This window comes from Trachemys scripta, chromosome 14 (assembly GCF_013100865.1).
Source record: "Trachemys scripta elegans isolate TJP31775 chromosome 14, CAS_Tse_1.0, whole genome shotgun sequence".
In the NCBI taxonomy this organism is placed as follows: domain Eukaryota; kingdom Metazoa; phylum Chordata; order Testudines; family Emydidae; genus Trachemys; species Trachemys scripta.
In genome coordinates, this window is record NC_048311.1 from 19061094 (window position 1) to 19079274 (window position 18181).

The 18181-nt window shown below is 49.8% G+C and overlaps 1 protein-coding gene across 1 annotated transcript in view; it reads left to right on the forward strand.

Moving 5' to 3' along the window:
* Window positions 1–16746, forward strand: part of UBE2O (ubiquitin conjugating enzyme E2 O) — an 84697-nt gene extending 67951 nt beyond the window's left edge. The window contains exons 10-18 of the mRNA XM_034789761.1: window positions 1412–1566; window positions 4112–4224; window positions 6118–6246; window positions 7801–7890; window positions 10502–11162; window positions 12132–12268; window positions 12904–13107; window positions 14034–14091; window positions 15689–16746. Coding sequence (XP_034645652.1) covers window positions 1412–1566; window positions 4112–4224; window positions 6118–6246; window positions 7801–7890; window positions 10502–11162; window positions 12132–12268; window positions 12904–13107; window positions 14034–14091; window positions 15689–16464 — 2323 coding nt within the window. The 3' untranslated portion in view covers window positions 16465–16746. The remainder of the gene's footprint in view (window positions 1–1411; window positions 1567–4111; window positions 4225–6117; window positions 6247–7800; window positions 7891–10501; window positions 11163–12131; window positions 12269–12903; window positions 13108–14033; window positions 14092–15688) is intronic.
* Window positions 16747–18181: the final 1435 nt, after the last annotated feature.

The following is an 18181-nucleotide window of genomic DNA, read 5'->3' on the forward strand; positions in this document are numbered from 1 at the left end:
GAGGAACTGGGAAACTGCCCATCCTTCTACACTACTTGCAAGAGATTTTGTACGTTAAGGATGAATAAAGCTAATCTTCTCAACAGTATGCATCCAGTAGCATATTGCCATTACCGAACAAAATGGAGGCAGAGTTAAGGGGATGATTGATGGGATGATTGAATGATTCTAGGGCAATGGGGACTTGGCTGGATCCCTTACCCGTTCATTTTCAGGCTCTCACTAATATTTGCCGGGAGAGGATTAACCTGTAGGATTTTTGTGAAGTGTAACTTCTGGGGATGTTCAGTGGATCCTGTTGGAACTTGCTTTCATTCTTAATTCTTCTTCAGCAAAGGTTTCCGTTAGGGACTATTAAACATAAATGTCCAGTAGCTTGGTCACTAATTTAATATTTTATTAAAGGTCTGAGTATAGCCTCTAGCAAAAGTAGCTTGGCACCGTTGCTCCATAGATTTTGCTAACCTGATCCCAATCAGGAATGCTGTTCAGTGTGATTCTTTGTATGGCAGTATGTGCACCCATGGGTGTATTTGAGTACAGAAAACTGTGCCCTGTAGCAAATGCTTCTGAATTGGCGGTGGGAGGGGTATGTATGATTAGGAGGTTTAAATGAGTGGGGGCAGGAAGATGAGACCCTCATGTCCAAAACAGGATTGTTCTATGCTTGGGTTTGTCTTTATGCAGTAGAAGTGATTGTATGTGAGAATGGCCAGGCAGTAAAGTTTTTGTTGTCTTTAAACTGAACACCCTTCTGCTTTTCAAAGGAAGAGGCAGTGTCAAATCTGTCTCCAAAGGGCTGAGATATAATATGCAGCTTTAGTCTTCCTTTTCATCCCCATGGCCCCAGCTTCAAAGATTTCTCAGAACTTCAACAGAGCTCCAGATAGAAGGCACTTCAAGCCTTTGGAACCTAAGATTTTTCCCTACTGAAGTCCCCCATCTCACCCCTCTTCCAGCTGGTGTGCAGCTTCATGTGCTCTAGTATCTCTGTAAATTTGCTCCTGTGAGAGTGAAATGAGTGTGGCATTTACTTCCTGAAATGTAAAAGTTCCTGAAATATAGACTTACAAAGGGAAAAAGTTATCACTTCAGATCTGTGGTGAATGAAAATCTGTCCCATAAATGGGCATACAGGCATATCTGAACCCAGTCAGCCTGAGTATTGGTTCCTGACCTTAAAACCCCATCTCTTGACTTACTGGTGCCAGGTGTGAAACATGGGTGCCCTTTGAACTTTGAGTGTTTGGCAGCCCAGATTTTCCTACTGTTGCTCTGTGCACTTAGCTTTGGCTGCTTGTATTGGGGCAAGCCCCCAAAATGGGTCAAGTCAGTTGGCAGAGGGGTCTGCTTATTCTCTTCTGCTCTCTGCGGGTGGCAGCTCCGTTTAAGCTCTGTCTTTTACGTTCAGAGTTGCTGTAGAAGTGGTGACCACGATGACTTCGGCTGATGTGATGTGGCAGGATGGCACTGTGGAGACCAATATTCGCTCCAACGAGTTGTTTCCAGTCCATCATCTGGACAACAATGAGTTTTGCCCTGGGGACTTCGTGGTGGACAAAAGAGGTACTGGGTGAAAGATATGCTCTGGGAGAAAAAGCAAATCATCATTTTTTGTTACAAGGCATAAGAGAGCTTTGCAATTGTCTATTTTGGTTTGGATTTTTAAAATGTGCATATGACGTTGCAGGTGCCTGAGCAGTTAAAATCAATAACACTTACCCCCAAAAATCCAATGACTTCAATCTACTCTGAAAGTGCTTTTCAGATATTAATGAGTCTGGCCTCACGAGCCCTTCGGGAGGTGGGCAGAGTAGTGTCCGTGTTCTGCAGACAGGGATGCTGAGACACAGAGCTTAAGTGACTTGCCCAAGGTCACACACTGAGTCAGTGATAGAAGTGGGACTAGAACCCAAATCTCCAGACTCCCCAGCCTGTACTTTTGCCATGAGACCATCCTTTGCACTCCAGTGCTATCCTTTTGCTTTTTGTTTTCTAGTACAGTATAAAATCAGTTATTGCATCCCCTCTATTTAAGTGCAAATGTGTAGTGAGAAACAAGCACTTAAATATGGCTCAGGTAACTCTACATATACGCAGCAAAGAGTCCTGTGGCACCTTATAGACTAACAGACGTATTGGAGCATGAGCTTTCGTGGGTGCATCCGGCGAAAGTGGGTATTCACCCACGAAAGCTCATGCTCCAATACGTCTGTTAGTCTATAAGGTGCCACAGGACACTCTGCTGCTTTTACAGATCCGGACTAACACGGCTACCCCCCTGATACTCTACATATACATAGTTTGTAGGCTTTAAAGAACTTTTATTATATAGGGCTGAACCTGTGTGAAATAGATGGGGATGAGTTGGATTTGCCAGCTTTCTGTTAGCACACAACCAGTCTCCCCTTTCCCTGGGAACCCTAAAGGATCGCTCTTGATCTGAGGACACCCTTTTTACTTGCCTGCTCAGAACTAGAGCGATGAAGAAATGAATCGCACACAGTTTAGCTTTACCTGGATGGCCTTCCCAACAAGGTTCTCACACTATTATATTTATCTAAAGAGTTTTCTGTAATTAAAAGTGGCTTTTTTCTTCCCCTTTCCTCACAAGAAACAAACCAATCAAACCCCACCAAAAGTAGGGGAGCATCTCACTTCTGAGTTTCCCAAGGCTTAGGAGCTAAGTAACAGTTCTAAGAGACACAACTCTCTGCAGGAGTTCAGTGCTCGTGAATGTGAAGGATGAATGGCGCTTGGCTTAGCTTGAAACAACTGCATGCATCTCCCTCTTCCCTAGCAGCAGTTCAGGGCCTCCATCGAATCTAGATTCTCCAGACAGTGATGAGCGCAGTATGGCAGAGCAGCCTCAGGGCTCTTTTAATAAAAAAAACAAAAAACTTTAATCCTCTTCATCCTCTTCCCCCATAGGTAGGAGTAAATTGTTCTAACTGTAGTGCTTTTGTTTGGGGGCAAGGGATTGTTTCTAATTGTTGGGTCTGTAATATATATAGTTGGAAAGCTGTGTCAGAAATGAGTGTTGTGTTCACTTTTACCAGTAGTCATTGTTGGAGCCCTGCGCGGATACTAAATTTGAATCCGCAGCCGATCTGCAAAAATGGTCGGTGGCTATAAAGCCGATATCCGCAGATTTGCAGGCTCTAGTCATTGTATCTCGTTCCTCGGGCTGGAAATGCTGTGTCCTTGTGGGTTAGGCATTGCTTGTGGAAGCAAGAGATGGAGGCTGAGACGTCCAAAGTTGCATAGGGGAAATGAGCATCTAGATCTCATTAATTTCTAGTAAATTGTCAGGCCTAGGTTCTAGTTTTGTCTGACAAATTTCTAGGAATTCCTGCCTCCTCCTCCACCTCCCTTCCCTGCCAATCACCCCCCAGAAAACGCTGCAGGCAAAGCTCTTTATAACCTGGAAAGAGAGAGGAATCAAACTCCATAAAGCCCACTGAGGAGTTTTATTGCCAGTCAGTTTTACATGGAAGGTGTTGACGGCAGACGCAGTCCAAGTCCAGCTTCTGTGAAAGGTTGTTCCCTGCACACAGGTCTCCCCTTATTGACTGACAGTTTCGTTGTTCCAGTGGAACATAGCTGTTGTGGGAAATCCATGATCATGGAGGAAGAGACGCCTTGTAGCTACGGCCCATCCCAGGCAGCCCTCTTGGCCCATCAATACCCACACTTGAATTGGACTCTTTGGCTCTTCATTGAATAGTGTAGAGAGCAGAGCATCAAGGTGAATTGGCCACTGATCAGGCACTGCAAGTCCCCACAGACAAGTGTGCTCACCACGGATCTCTCTCCCCACCCTCTGGCTAGATGGCCCTGTAAAGTTACGACTCTTCCCTTACTTGCTCAAAATACCCCAGCTCAGTTGTTGCTTTCATCCTGGCATTGCACACAAGTGAAGGATGGGTTCACAATTTGACAGTTGGCAACCCCTAGCTCCAATGTAACAAGATCCAGCCTCCTGATTTCCCTGTCTCAGGCGGAGCTGCTGGGCTGTAATGCCTCGCAGTAAATGAGATGAGATGAGAACAGTCGTTGTTGGTCCAGCTTTTCACTTGGATATTTTCCTCCCTTCCACCCTGACCAAAAGCTCAGACCTCCCAGGACCCTGCTGTGTACGGAGTGGTGCAGTCAGGCGACCACATCGGCCGCACCTGTATGGTGAAGTGGTTCAAGCTGAAGGCCAGCGGAGACGACGTCGAGGTAGGTGAAGCAGCTTGCGAGGAGTGAAGTACACAACAGCGCTTATTCTTTACGCTTCCGCCCTGAAATAAGTCACCTTTGAGATTAGGGGAGTGGGGCATGTTACTGCTCTGGTGTCAGACTGGTTATGGGGACATTTTTCTCTGCACACCTCTTGAGGCAGCGCAAAGTGTACATGTAGCTACACGCAGCTGTGAAAAGCAGGCCATGTCCACACTGGGGGTGTAGCTACGTGTGTCAGTGAAAGGTCTGGCAGAGGGGAAAGGCTCCAGCAGTGGGGAGGAAGTGGGACACTACGTGGCTGAAAATAGCAGCATAGGCGGGAAGGTAGGGCTTGGGTGAGGAGAGAGCCGTGTAGGGTACATACCCGCTCCCTTCAGGTGTGTCTGTGCTCTACTCACCTGTCCACACTGCTACTTAAACCATGCTCGGGGGGGGGGGGGGGGGCTACCCAAGTATATACTCTACACACCACCAAAAGAAGCATGCAGTGTAGACATAGCCTGTGTTTCCACGGGTGGTGACCTGGCACGGAGCAGACGTGTTCAAAGACTTGCACACCCCATCATCCTGGTTTTTTCCCTTCAGTTATCCATGAATTTCTGTCCTCGTACACACTTGCCGTCTCTAGCCTTTGGCCAGGAGAGAGGCTAGTGCTGAAACAAGCAACCACAGTTGATTTCTCAAAGTTTTGGTGCTGGGCCTCTGATTTGTTCCACCTCTGCTAGTTGGCAGAGAAGCCCATCACTCAGTGGTCGTCCGAAACCCCATGAGAGCGCTCTTGACCCTTCACCCCCATTTACAGACCACATCCTCCTCCCCCATCACGTGCAGGAGCTCGGAGCATTTCACCGTGCAGGCTCCGGTTAGGCTGTGGGCAAGTTGGAGGAGTGCTGTAAACCAGGCTCGTTCTCCCTTTACCCCTCCTGCGGGGTGGTGCATGTAGTATGTCACCAGGGCTAGTTCATGCTTAGAATGAAATCTCAGGCTATGTCTACACAACATCACTTACAGCGGCACAACTGCACCGATGCAGCGGCAGCGCTGTAGCACTTCTGGTGAATGTGCTCTAAGCTGACGGGAGAGAGCTCTCGGATCGGCTTCATATTGCCTGCCTCCGTGAGTGGCGGTAGCTATGTTGGTGGGAGAAGCACTCTCCACACCTGCGCTTAGGTCTGTATAATTTACATTGCTCAGGTATAGCTTATATGGTTTAGTCACACCTCTGAACCGCGGAAGTTATTCCAAAGTAATTTGTAGTGTAGACGTAACCTCCGACTGCCCCAGAGACACATTCCTGTGTCTAACCAATTCCTCGTGCCAGTATATAGTGGTGCTTTTCTCAGAGCAAAAGCAAAGGTGAGCCGCCTTAAAGGGGTGGAGGGGGGGAATGCTATTTCCTATTTAAAGTGATGAGCCTTTTATCCAACCCTCCTATCAGATGTCATGGTTCAGATATCATGGAACCTGTATCCAGAATAAATCCTGTCTTCTCTGGCTCGGCTCAGCTCCCCCTTTAGCTCTTTTGGTGAAGGCTGGATGTTCACAGGGGCTGTACAATGTTTCCTATTGGCTCATGATTCACGCAGCATAAAACCTGAGAGAAAAGGTGAGGATGAACTGGGTGAAAAGACAGGACGCTAATTTACCCCTTAGTACCTTTTCTGAGGGGACGCATGTAATATCAAATAGCAGAGCACAGCAGCCGGCACCAGCTGTGAAAGCAGAAGAATGAGGGAAAGAGTTAGCAGCGCATGGTCACACGATGTCAAGTGGCCACCGGAGCTGGGAACCAAACTGCAGATGCAGGAAGTATTTTAAGTGTCAAAAACAGAATCTAGAAATCAGTACAGTAGTTTGACGCTAACGTGCGTGTGTTCTCTCCAATGCCAGCTGATGGGGGAGGAAGAGGATGTGAGCGTGTATGATATTGCCGATCACCCCGACTTCCGCTTCCGAACCACCGACATCGTGATTCGCATCGGCAATGCCGAGGAGGGAGCCTTGGCCAAGGAAGATGAGGTGAGTCTCAGGCATGCTCATGTTGCCCGAAGCAGTCTCCAGTCATCTTAGCTGGGATCTCCTAAGGGACCTAAGAGAGTTGGATTCCCCAAGTCCCATTTGGGCATCTAGTGACCACAATCTTCTTTGAAAATCCCAGCCTCTCATGTTGCCTGATGCCGCTGCATTTTCTGCCCCCACCTTAGCCTGAAAGGTCCCATGTGTACAAGGCACCTGTCCACCTTGGACAGAGTCAGAGGGCACTGGGATGAACATCTAAACCTGGAGGCCTAAGTAGGCACAATCTCAGATTTTAACCGAGGTCGCACTGAAGTCCTCTTTGCCAGGGTGAAACATGGGTTAAACATCATCTAAACCTGAAAGTCAAAGCAACTGGAACCAAAAATGGAGAATGAATTTTGTTTGAGTTTAATTTCTATCCAGCAAGTATCTGTGTAGGGATCCCACACTGGGTTTTCAGGATCACTTCTAAGATGGAAAGTCCAGGGCGGTCCCAAACAAAGGGAGATTGAAGATCAGTTTGTCTATAGCTAGTGACGTTTGTTCTGCTTTGAGAATAAGGCTGTTATTGTTATAAACTGAATGTACATGTTTAAGTTGGATTAAGGAGTCAGGAGAGGTCTGAGGGGGACCTCCCTTTTGGAAAGAACGTGAGCTGTTCACTGGTAGTGGGCCTCCTTAAGGCTGCAGGTCTTGCAGACCCTAGAAGTGACTCTTACGCTAACGGAGGGTAGCAGACGCAGGAAGACTTCTCAGCTCTCTGATAGGCCAAGTAGCAGTAGCATGTCTAAGCTGCAGCAGCATGAAATGCACATCTGAAGCTGCTCACCTGGCCTGTATAAACTTTGTTCCGGCTTACGAAGCTATTTTTCTGAATGCACTAAACGTGGGGTTTAAAAAGCCGAATGTGGCGTGTTTGGCGTTTCAGCCTCAAAGCTTGAGGGCCAGCCTGAGCTGCAACTTCAAAGCACTGTCTACGCAGCTGTCTTTAGCGCATGAGTGCGAGCCCCTCTACTCCGATTCTGTCCGCCTAGGCTGGGCGGCTGGCTGCCATGGGCTAGGTAGACAGGCCATAGCTCTCATAGAAGTGCTGGGCTCCGGGAACAAACTGCAGAGTCTGTGTGTCTTCCTTCAACTGAGCTGGCTCAAAATCAAAATTCCTAGAACTACCACTAGATGGCCCCCTAAGCCAAAGAAATGGTGGTAGGATCCCATTTATAGCCATCTGAGCAATCAAAAATATTTTCCATACTCACGGGTTGGAGCTTTATAATGTTGATGATGGTCAGAAGTAATCCTATAATATGATTCACAGTTTCCTGAGGTGGTGACTTTCTAGTGTCCAAGGTAGTTTTTCATGGAAACATTTCCCCACTAAATAGAATCCCAGCAGCCTGGTTGCTCCTGCTGCAGCCCGTGGTTTCACTGCGTTCGCACGCCAAAAGCTTGTTTACCTGCCTCAGTTACCTGGAGAAAAGCTATTTCTCAAAGCCTTCATTCTCTGTACTTAAGAAAGAGGTGGTGATATTTTGTTTGCTGCTCTTGTTCCCATAGCCCTCGGTAGGACAGGTGGCTCGCGTTGATGTCAGCAGCAAAGTAGAAGTAGTCTGGGCTGATAATTCCAAGACCATTATTCTGCCTCAGGTAAGGTGCTCCTGTCTGGATGCAAAAATACTGCTGGAGTCTGTGTAAATGAATCTTCTTATGTTTCCTCCTTCTCCTTTTACCTTCACCCCGTGGGATGGGGGATTTCCCACTCCTGTAATCCTAGACATACAAGTGCTTGGTCTTGTTTGGTCTCTCCCTTTTCTTGAAAACTAACTTTGAATTTGATGACCTCTTTTCATGGCTCTTGAGTGTTGAGAAGATGGGGTTGTCTAGATTGTTACTATAGAGCCAGATTCCCACCCCCCAGTGTATGCCCACAGCTCTACCAATGACCCTCCTTCCTGACCTGCAGCACCCCAGTAATCCAATCACGGGGCTTCCATGCAATTATTGCGTGAGAAAGTTCTGTCCGCAGAGATCTGCCAGTGACCGTCACTCGAGCCCAATCACCGCTCTGTTTTGCTAACGCATCAGTCTGCCCTGAAACCCCTGCTATTCTAGCTCTAGACCATTGCTGAACTATTGCACTAAATTAGATGGTAGTACTTGATGTGTGGATCTGGACTAGAACCACTAAATGGTGACCTAACCTAGGACTCGATCCCAAATCTCTCCCCAGATGAACAGTTAGAGGTGAGCACAGTGCAAAACCCAAGAAAGACAACGCATGAATCCACTGCCTAATGAACCACTTTACTTTGTCTTCCACATCTTTGTTTCCAGGTTCTTTGAGCTCTCTTCGAATGCCTGTCTCTGCCTACCTTTTAGTCCCGTCTCTCCTCTCCTCATCTTTTTTAGTGACGACAGATGTTCTAAAGAAAATAGAATACCTGCCTTTGTAGGGGCCTATCCCCTATCAGAGCAGCACAGAACACATCGCTTCTCTTGCTACAGAAGCTCATTCATGTGCAGAAAGCAGTTGTTGATCAGGACTTAAAAAAAAAAAAAAAAAAAAAAAAAAAAAAAACTCAAGCAGCTCTGCATTAATTACAGTCAAATGGTCAATGCCTGCACTATGGAAATGGAAGAGGATGTTACAAAGCAGTCTGCTGTCTCCCTTCCCCCTATTGTCCCATGTGACCGGATCACAGGCAGAATCAAAGGTCTGGTGTGTGCTCCACAAAGAGCTGCTCTCACACCGCGCCTCTGCAGCAAGTTGTGTCACTCCGTTCCCTGGGATTCTGTCTGAACATGTAATTACAGGACTTGGGTGAATGTCGAGATCCTAAGTTATCTGTTGAGAACTGTAATTTTCGTTTCTGTGCGTGTGCCAGAGACTAGCTGGTTGGGCACTTTCAGTGGATCTAAAAATAACCATGAAGATGGCATAACTGGCTGACAAAGTAGCCTTTCAACTCAGATTTGGGGTAGGCCACAAGAGCAGGAAGTCTGGTGGCCTTGGTCTAGCTCCCCAGGATCTAATCTTAGCTGGCGCTTGGTTATTGAGTGGCCTGCGACTGGCATAACTGTGCTGGTGCAGGTGGGGATTTTGAGGCTCGTTGGCAGAGCTCTGTGTGTGGAGAGCTTGTACAGCACATCTGCATGCCTGGCTTTTAGCTACTGTGATCAGTGTGTGTCTTTTTATGAGCTGTATGGGTTTTATGCAACATCACTTGAACTTTCAGAAGTTAGGATTAAAACTTCCCATCGTACAAACCTCTTTAATACACCGTACAAACTACTTTTTGTCCTGGAGGTATCCATTAGGTTTTGTTCCCACCCCCCACATAGCAAACGGGGGAATAGATAGGTTGAATTTGTATCTGAGTTGATACATTTTCATGTCTGCTTTGCAAAGCTGTCTTTGAGAAATGTAACACACACAGAAGTCCCCTGAAACTTAGAGCTGCAAGAATGGGGGTGAAGGGGGAGGGGTTGTGATGGAGTTTGGGAAAGCTAGACTCTCAGGGTACATAGTGAAGAGGGGTAGGGAGAAAGCACATTTATAAAAGAGTCAGGTCAGCAATTCTAGTAAGGCTTCCTTATCCCAATTAAACCTTAAAAAGTGGCAGTGAAGTACAGTGGTTGGAGACTATTCATAGCAGAGCCCCGATAGCAGTTACAATGTGCCACACAAGAAGATAGTGAAACATGCGCATTCTAGCTAGTTCAGGCATTGTTTCTGTAGATGCATGGAATGCAGAGCAGACACAGCCAAGCCGGGGTATTGTATTCACACAGCAGCTGACTCAGTTGCAAAAACAGAAATACAAATTTGACACGTTAACACCTGCAAAATTTGTGTGGGGTTCAGAAAGCTGGGACTTCAGTCTTGCAGTTCTAGCATGCATGCTCTCTCTGGTCTGCAACAGAAGCCCCAGCTTTTGGGACAGCTGTGTTCTTTTTAAAACTGACCCGGCTATTCCCAAACACCCTATTTTCTGGGGGGAGAGGGGAAATGCTGATTCAGAACCCAAATCACAGGAGCTTCATAAGTGCAGGACTCAGCTCAGCTAGAATCCACCTTACATAGATAAAGGAAAAATTGCCTTTTGGGGAGATTTTGGTGTTGCTAGGATCACTGTTTCTAACTGCCGGTTTCCTTTTAACAGTAGAGACTGATTTATCTCCATCCAAGATGGCCGTAAATAAAGCATGTGGATTTCAGCCCTATAGCACCTCACTTCTTTGTTTTTGATTCCCTTAGCACTTGTACAACATAGAATCGGAGATCGAAGAATCTGACTATGATTCTGTAGATGGCAGCACCAGCGGGGCATCCTCCGATGAATGGGAGGATGAGAGCGATAGCTGGGAGACGGACAACGGCCTTATGGAAGACGACCACCCAAAAACTGAAGAGCCGGAGCCTGAGGAGCCTGTAGCGGAAGAGGTGAAAAAAGTAGAGGAACAAGTGCAGGGTGCCGTGGCTATGGCGGTTGCTGATCTAACTGCAGAGAAAGCTGGGAAAGAGGGAGCACCGAAAAGTTTCCGAGAGCTGAAGGAGGCCATCAAGATCTTAGAGAGCCTGAAGAACATGACTGTGGAGCAGCTGCTGACGGGCTCTCCCACTTCGCCGACAGTAGAGCCCGAAAAGCCCACCCGGGAGAAGAAGTTCTTGGACGACATCAAAAAGCTGCAGGAGAATCTGAAGAAGACCCTGGATAATGTGGCCATTGTGGAGGAGGAGAAGATGGAAGCTATGGTGGAGACGGAGAAGAAAGAAGAAAAAGCTGAGGCACAGACACCGGTGAGGTCGGAGTGGCCTAGTGAGACCCCAGTGCTCTGCCAGCAGAGCGGAGGCAAGCCTGGAGTCACCTTCACAAGTGCCAAGGGGGAGGTCTTCTCTGTGCTGGAATATGCCCCAGGTGAGTGTGACACCTTGGGGCTAGACTAACTCTTCAGACTCTTCCACTGCCTTCCCCATTGAGACTCCTGTGCCCCAGCAGGAGTCCCCTGCAGTCACTCCCCCTCTCTCAATGGCCCTGCTTCTAGGAGAAGGGGAGAAGCATTACCCAACTGGAATTCGTAAGTCACTTAGGAAGGGGCAATTGAAGAGGGCTCCTGTTTGTAGAGGAGTCTGGTCTGGGAAGTGACCCTGGGTCTCTTGCATTTGTAGTACAGGTTCCCTTTCTTTCCCCTTTTGGCTGTTCTGACTTGGACGCTCTGCAGCAGTGTGCGCTGTAGGAATCCCGTGCCTCAAAGATTGGCGCTCCAGCATTGCTAAGGGCTGTTGCGATCCACAACCTACCAGCACGAAAACCTCGTTGCAACCAAGTTTGAAATGAGCTTTTCTTGGCTGGGGGAAGGTGGAGGGCTGGAGGGTGAGAAGCAGAATGGAGACAGCTGATGTTCTTATATCGATTGTGCCGCCTCTGAGTGCAGTGGTCCTTGTTGACTCAAACCAACTTTCACCTGCCAGAAATAAAAAAGACTGCCTGGTTCTGTGGTGCATCGGTGACAGTACAGCTTCAGATATCTGGCAAACCGATCATCCTGGACAGGTCAGCTGGGAAAACGTACCCAACCTCTGCTTTGAGCCTGTAGCTGTGGAGAAAAAGGGGCTATTAACACAGCTCTTCGGCTGAGGTGTAAATTCTTGCCCAGAAGTGGTTGCAGCCTAGTGGCTGTAGCGCCTGGCTACTAACTCATGGCTTGAGATCTCCTATAACAATACAGCCACGTTTCCCCAGCTTCACTGACCAGTATCTTCTCTCTCTCCTCCCCATGACACTGGGCGCAATTGTTGGGAGGGAAAAAACTTCCCTTTGAAGGCGTTTGATTTTGGAGGAGGGTTTTCTGTAATCTGACGGGTTGTAATGCCCCTCACTCCTTAGATACCCACGCCTTTAAGAAAATGGAGTTCCAACCACCAGAAGCCAAGAAGTTCTTCAGCACAGTGAGGAAAGAAATGGCATTGCTGGCGACCTCTCTGCCCGATGGCATCATGGTCAAGACGTTTGAAGACAGAATGGCAAGTCCATGTGCTCCAGTCTGTTTGTGTGTTAGCAAAGTGACTGGGCGTCGCCTGATTGTTAAGGCTCAGGAGGGAGTTCCAGACTTAATCCCCTATTCTGAGCTGTCAAGGCATCTACACTTGGTTGAAGTTTATAATTACTTTAAATTGGCTCCCCTTTGCATTTCCAGGAGCCCTGGTAATAAACAACGAGTAGGTGGGAATCTGATACTAGAATTACTTCACCAAATAAACCTGGGCTGTGTAATTAGGCTAAGCAAGGAGCGTGATTGGGTGGAGAGCCAACAAGGCAGCGGGCATAGCCAGTCATGGAGTGGAACCCCTTTGAAATCCTGTTTCAGATCAGACATCCGGGCCTGCAGGATGGAAGTGTGATGGGTGAAGTTCAGTCTCTCTCAAGTGAAAGACCACAGCCCAAAGCTAGCACCTGCAGGAGATCTGCAAGGCTTGAGCTAGTTCTCCAAGTCCCGAGTTAGTGTTAAGCTAATTAAAGCCTCTATCTCTTCCTTCCCCACACCCCAAACTCAGCTCTGCCTTGTTACTAGGGCTTGCCTCTTTTCCTTGGACAGAAGGCAGCCCTGGCATTCACTCTAGCCCTTGCCTATTGGTGCTCATATCTCCTCTCTTCACAGGATCTCTTCTCAGCACTTATTAAAGGACCCACACGCACTCCTTACGAAGACGGCCTCTTCTTGTTCGATATCCAGTTACCCAACATCTACCCGGCTGTCCCCCCTCTCTTCCGCTACCTCTCCCAGTGCAGCGGGAGACTGAACCCCAACCTGTACGACAACGGCAAGGTTTGCGTCAGCCTTCTGGGGACCTGGATAGGAAAGGTAATGCTGTCTTCAATCTCTTTGCATGGCACGTGTCTTTTAAATGGAGCCAGACTTCCGCCACTAGGCAGCAGTGTTTGCTGCTTCCCATTGGCCCCAGAGGCCTGACAGTTTTCCAGTTCAGAGAGCAAACTGGGGAATGAGGGTCCAAGCTGTGTGCTGGTCCTGTCTGCATTGGGCTTGACCCAGGCCTGGTAGTCTGAGTTTGAACTCTGGATAGATGGATGGAGTAGACAGCCAAAGGGTAGTGTTTGAGAGAGGTTTTGAAAGAGTGTCTCAAAACCCACAGTTGTCCCTAGAAGATGAGCTGTGGACTGGCTAGTATTAGCCACAGGCCCCTGTTGGGACTGAGGGTGTGCGCAGGGATCATAGTGTGAACAGGGGTCATTCTCCTACCCTTTGAGACTTGGTCTTTCTGGCCTTTCTTTTGCCTTCTCTGCGGTGAGCAGCCGAGGCATGCTGGAAACAGGCTTAGCAAAGACATAGGGGGCACAGTGAGTTTAGGGGTGGGAGGGGCTCTCATTCCTGTTTGGGCACCACAATAAATATCCAGCCATTGACACAATCAACAGGGCTGGTGCAGGCCCCGCCTGAGACCCCAGTTCTGGAGCAGCAGGGCGGGTGCTGCATACCTGGATTAAGGTGAACAAGCAGCTGTCCAGGGGAAGCTTCCACAGTATCTGCCCAGCCTGAAGCCAGTGCAGTCGGCCCATCATTGTACCCGCAGACCTTTAAAATAGGTGTGCACAAATGCAGCTGGGGTCGGGCCCAGGCAGCAAATGTTGGCGTGCACCTTGATCACTATAAGCTGCAGTCTGAGGACTGTCACCTCCCTTGTTTTCTGTGTTAAATGCTGACCAGAACGGATGCTGCTTTCACTGTTGCTCGTGACAAGCTGTCCGTGATAACTTGTATGTGTGTTCCAGGGCACAGAACGGTGGACCAGCAAATCCAGCCTTCTCCAGGTGCTCATCTCTATCCAAGGTAAATGCAGCTGCAGAGCGGGTGGGGGGTGGAGGGACACTGAGAGACCCCCCTGCCTTGCTGGGCTGTGTGAAGGAGCACACTTTCCCATCTCAGAGCAGCAGGGGCAAGCTGTTACCCATCCCTCTGTCTTTGGCTGCCTTCCAGCCCTGTAACTTTCCCTCACCCTGTTCCCCTCTGCAAGAGCAGGCCTCGCTAGCCCTTCGCTTGTTGCCCTGTGCCTGGGAAGGTGAACCACAGCCGCCTCCAGCCAGCTGCTAATGCCTAAAAAAGCTCCTAAGAGGCAGGTCCGGAGGTTGCTGCTGAGCCTGGGTCCTTCTCTTTATAGGCAGTGAGTCACCAGCCTCACCAGCATCTGGTTTATTTTTGCCCACGTCAGTTGTGTTTACACTGGTTCCTAAACTGCTCTGTGGGCTTTTGAAAGGAAGCACAGGTATGCCCAAGCCCTGCACCACTGACTTGCCTGACCAAGACAGCGGGTAATGCTAAACCCTGCTTGGAAACTCTCTAGCAAGCAGTCTGCTGTCCAGAAAGGCGAGGGCCTGACTTGGGAGTATTTAGTCTATGGTATTTGATCTCTCAGCCCTCTGGGTGTCTCTTCCCAGAACAGAGAGGCTGTTTCTTGTCTACAGAGCCGATAATCCCCCAACTTCTTCTTGCAAACTTCTCTGGATTACCAGAGAGATTTGTTAACGCTGCGAGCTCAGCCTCAGAGCTCTCCTTTCTGTTGCCTGGTCGTGGGAGAAATGTCATGACCCCACCGTCAGGAGCATTAAAGCAGTCGGGGGCATTGCCAGCAGGGTAGCGCTGGCCGAGTCATCACCACACCCAGGCAGAACAACCAGCCTAAAATGTCAACCGGAGAGAACTCGGTGTGGGTGACTTGCCCGCGGCTGTGCCAGAGACAGTGGCTGGAAAGGAAAAGGACAAAAGTAAATGTGGCCCAGTCGGCGCTAAAAGCAGCTTTGGGTGTCACTTTAAGGAATGGTTTGATTGTTACAACACTTTTTTTCATGCGTTTGGCCCTGAAAAGTGGGGAGCTAAACACAGCGCAGGCAAGGCCTGTGAAATATTTCCCCCTTCACCAACTCTTCCGGTGCCCCTCTGTCCTGGCAGTGCACCATGTCCCTCACCCATGCTGAGCTAGCATCTGTACCTGTTACTAGTCCAGTCATGGACTTCTCCCAAGCGGAGGCCATTCACGGTAGGTGTTCCTGTAGTCTGAAAAATGACCACCAGCCCCTGCCAGGAGGCCACCAGACCTGTTCTCCCAAGTGTCCCAAGCAGCGTCCGAGGCCGGATGAAATGCTGGCACAGCAGCTAGACATGCACCTGCCCGGATTGCCACACGTTACCAGTCCAGCATGGCAACCTTGCTCTGCTGCTCCCTCTGCCTGCACCCCTGCTTGCCATCTTTGTGCTGCAGGGGTCGAGATGGCAGCAGCCGAAGCTGGAGGGAGCTTCCTGGTGGGGAGGGCAGTGGTAGATTGAGGCCTCGGCACCCTTCAGCAAAGGCAGACCCCAGCAGCTCTCCCTTTAGGTCAGAGGTCAGCGTGAGGTTTCCGTTTAACTCTTCAGTCTCCCTCTCTCCTGACAGGACTGATCCTAGTGAATGAGCCCTATTACAACGAGGCAGGGTTCGACAGCGACCGGGGCCTTCAGGAGGGCTACGAGAACAGCCGCTGCTACAACGAGATGGCCTTGATCCGCGTGGTCCAGTCCATGATGCAGATGCTGCGCAAGCCGGTGGAGGTCTTCGAGCACGAGATCCGCGAGCACTTCCGCTGCAACGGCTGGCGCCTGGTCTACCGGATAGAGTCCTGGCTAGAAACTAACGAGCTGGTGGAAAGGAGCCACGAGCAGCCCAATGGGGCTGATTCCTCCTCTCTCCTTTCTGTTTGTGGCACCCTGGCCGAGAGCCCGGTTGACAGTATGGGATTTCAGGGCGAGTACAGCAGCCCCTTGGAGCAGGAGCTGGGGGCAGCGGCGGCGGCCGAATTTTCCGACTTGGCGCTAGAAGGGAAGGAGGAGCTGGAAGACTCTGGATGTGGAGCCTCGACGCTCGCGCCCAGCGACGGCCATCAGTATTCAGACTCCGAGAGCACGGGCCACGCCAGAGGGCTCACCCTGGCGAGAGACCTAACGGACGAGTGTAAAGCCGCCCAGGACTCTGCCTCGCAGCCGAGTGTGAAACCAAAGAAAAGGAGAAAGAGCTACAGGAGCTTCCTCCCTGAGAAGAGTGGTTACCCTGACATCGGCTTTCCCCTCTTCCCCCTGTCCAAGGGGTTCATTAAAAGCATCCGTGGTGTCTTGCAGCAGTACCGGGCTGCCTTAGTAGAGGCCAATATCCCTGAGTGGAGAGAGGACAAGTGAAACGTCGGGTTAGGGGCAGACAGATGCAGAAGAGAAGGGGAAAGCAGCAAACGCTGTTCCCAATAAACTGGCATTGCTCGTTCCCGGCTCTCTTCCCCAGTTGGGCGTCTTTATAAAGAAGGCAGTAGCCCAAATAGCTCATTCCTGGCTCTTTACTTCCCCCAACCCCTCCCCCATTCCTCATGTTCATTTGATCCTGAAGTGTAAGGAGTTGTGAGCCTACCAAAGCAGACTTGCAGCTGGGCCCCTCTGTGCACAGTGGGCTCCCCGGGCACCTCTCTGTGCACAACATGTCAAAAACACTGGCTGCTGTGTCTGACCCCAGTTGGGATTCAGCCCTAAAGGTATGGTTACTGTGGTATCCGGTGCTGAGAGGCCGTGTCCTCCCAGTCCTTCCATTTCCCTTCACTACCACGTCTTGTGGCTTTCATGAAGTCTGTTCCAGCTTCAGAATACTTTGACATTAGACTCTGGTTGCATCAAAGTCTCCTGCTCCCTACAGGGGTGCCTTCCCATAGCTGGTCACTGGCCGATTCTCAGCTCACCCACTCCTTTGTTTGGTACTTAGGGTGCAGAGATGAAGTGCTCCACAGGCTCCTGGTCAGCCCTGGGCAATACCCTGGGGTTTCCCTGTGGTCCTAGCCCTCTGATCTCTCGCCTGGAAGTAACTTCTCCAAAACAGTAAACACATTTCCACTCCCTGTTCTCGCCAGACCTGCTTGCACTTTGCAAACGTACACGAGTCAGCTTCCTGCTGGCACTATTGCATCCAGCAGGAGCCTGGGAGCCCCATGTGCACTGCTTCAGCTCATGTCCAGTTGATCAGCAGCAAAGGTGGATTTAGGGTAGATGATGTAGCTTCTGTGTGGATGTTAAACCTAGTGCCGCTGATGCTTCTGCACCACTTCAGCTGTTACATTTCTCAGGCTACAGCTGTTCCTGAGGCTAGATCACAAGTATAGACCTGTACCTGTGGGGGTGTGACTTCACTCCTGCTGTGGCAGCACGGGCTGCAGTAGGACACCGCATCTTTAACAATCACAGCTTTCACTGTGCGAGCCACTACTCATCCCCAGCCCTGGAGCCAGCAGCATTGGAGACCTTGCATGTACATCCGTAATGCCATCTACGGTGCTGCCGGGTAACTATAGGAAACGGCTAGTGGGACATGTGTGCGATAGCGGAGAGGGGTTTACACTGAGTACTTTGAAGGGGGTATGATGAAAGCAGTGACTATCTGGGGGCATCCTATTCAGGGTGTCTGCAGCTTGCTTTTAGTGCTTTCTGTGCACTGCCGGAGACCCCCGATCAAGCCCGGCTAGATTTGTCAGGAGTCGAGCCTGACAACAAGCTCCCATCCGCCGTAGATGAGAGAAGCCTGTTTTCTGCCACAGAGGTGGGCCAGCTGTGTCCTTCCCAGCCGATGCTAGGCTTCTCATTCAGCGTGGCTAGTAAAGATGGGAAATAAGGCTAATTCCTCCTTGCCGGCTCTCCCGCCACTGTTACCCCTGCCAAAGCCAGGGGCTGTCAGGCTTCTGAATTCAAAGCTGAGGGCGGAAGCGTCAGCAGGCTGTCTCGCTGCGTTTGCAAAGTGCTCCCAGCTGCCTGGATGGGTTTAGAGCTCGATTGCCCATTATCCACTGGAAGAAGTTTGATAAGGGCCATCTCCCGGTCCCATTGAGTACATCCAGCCTGGGGTCGGACTTCCCCGCTGGAG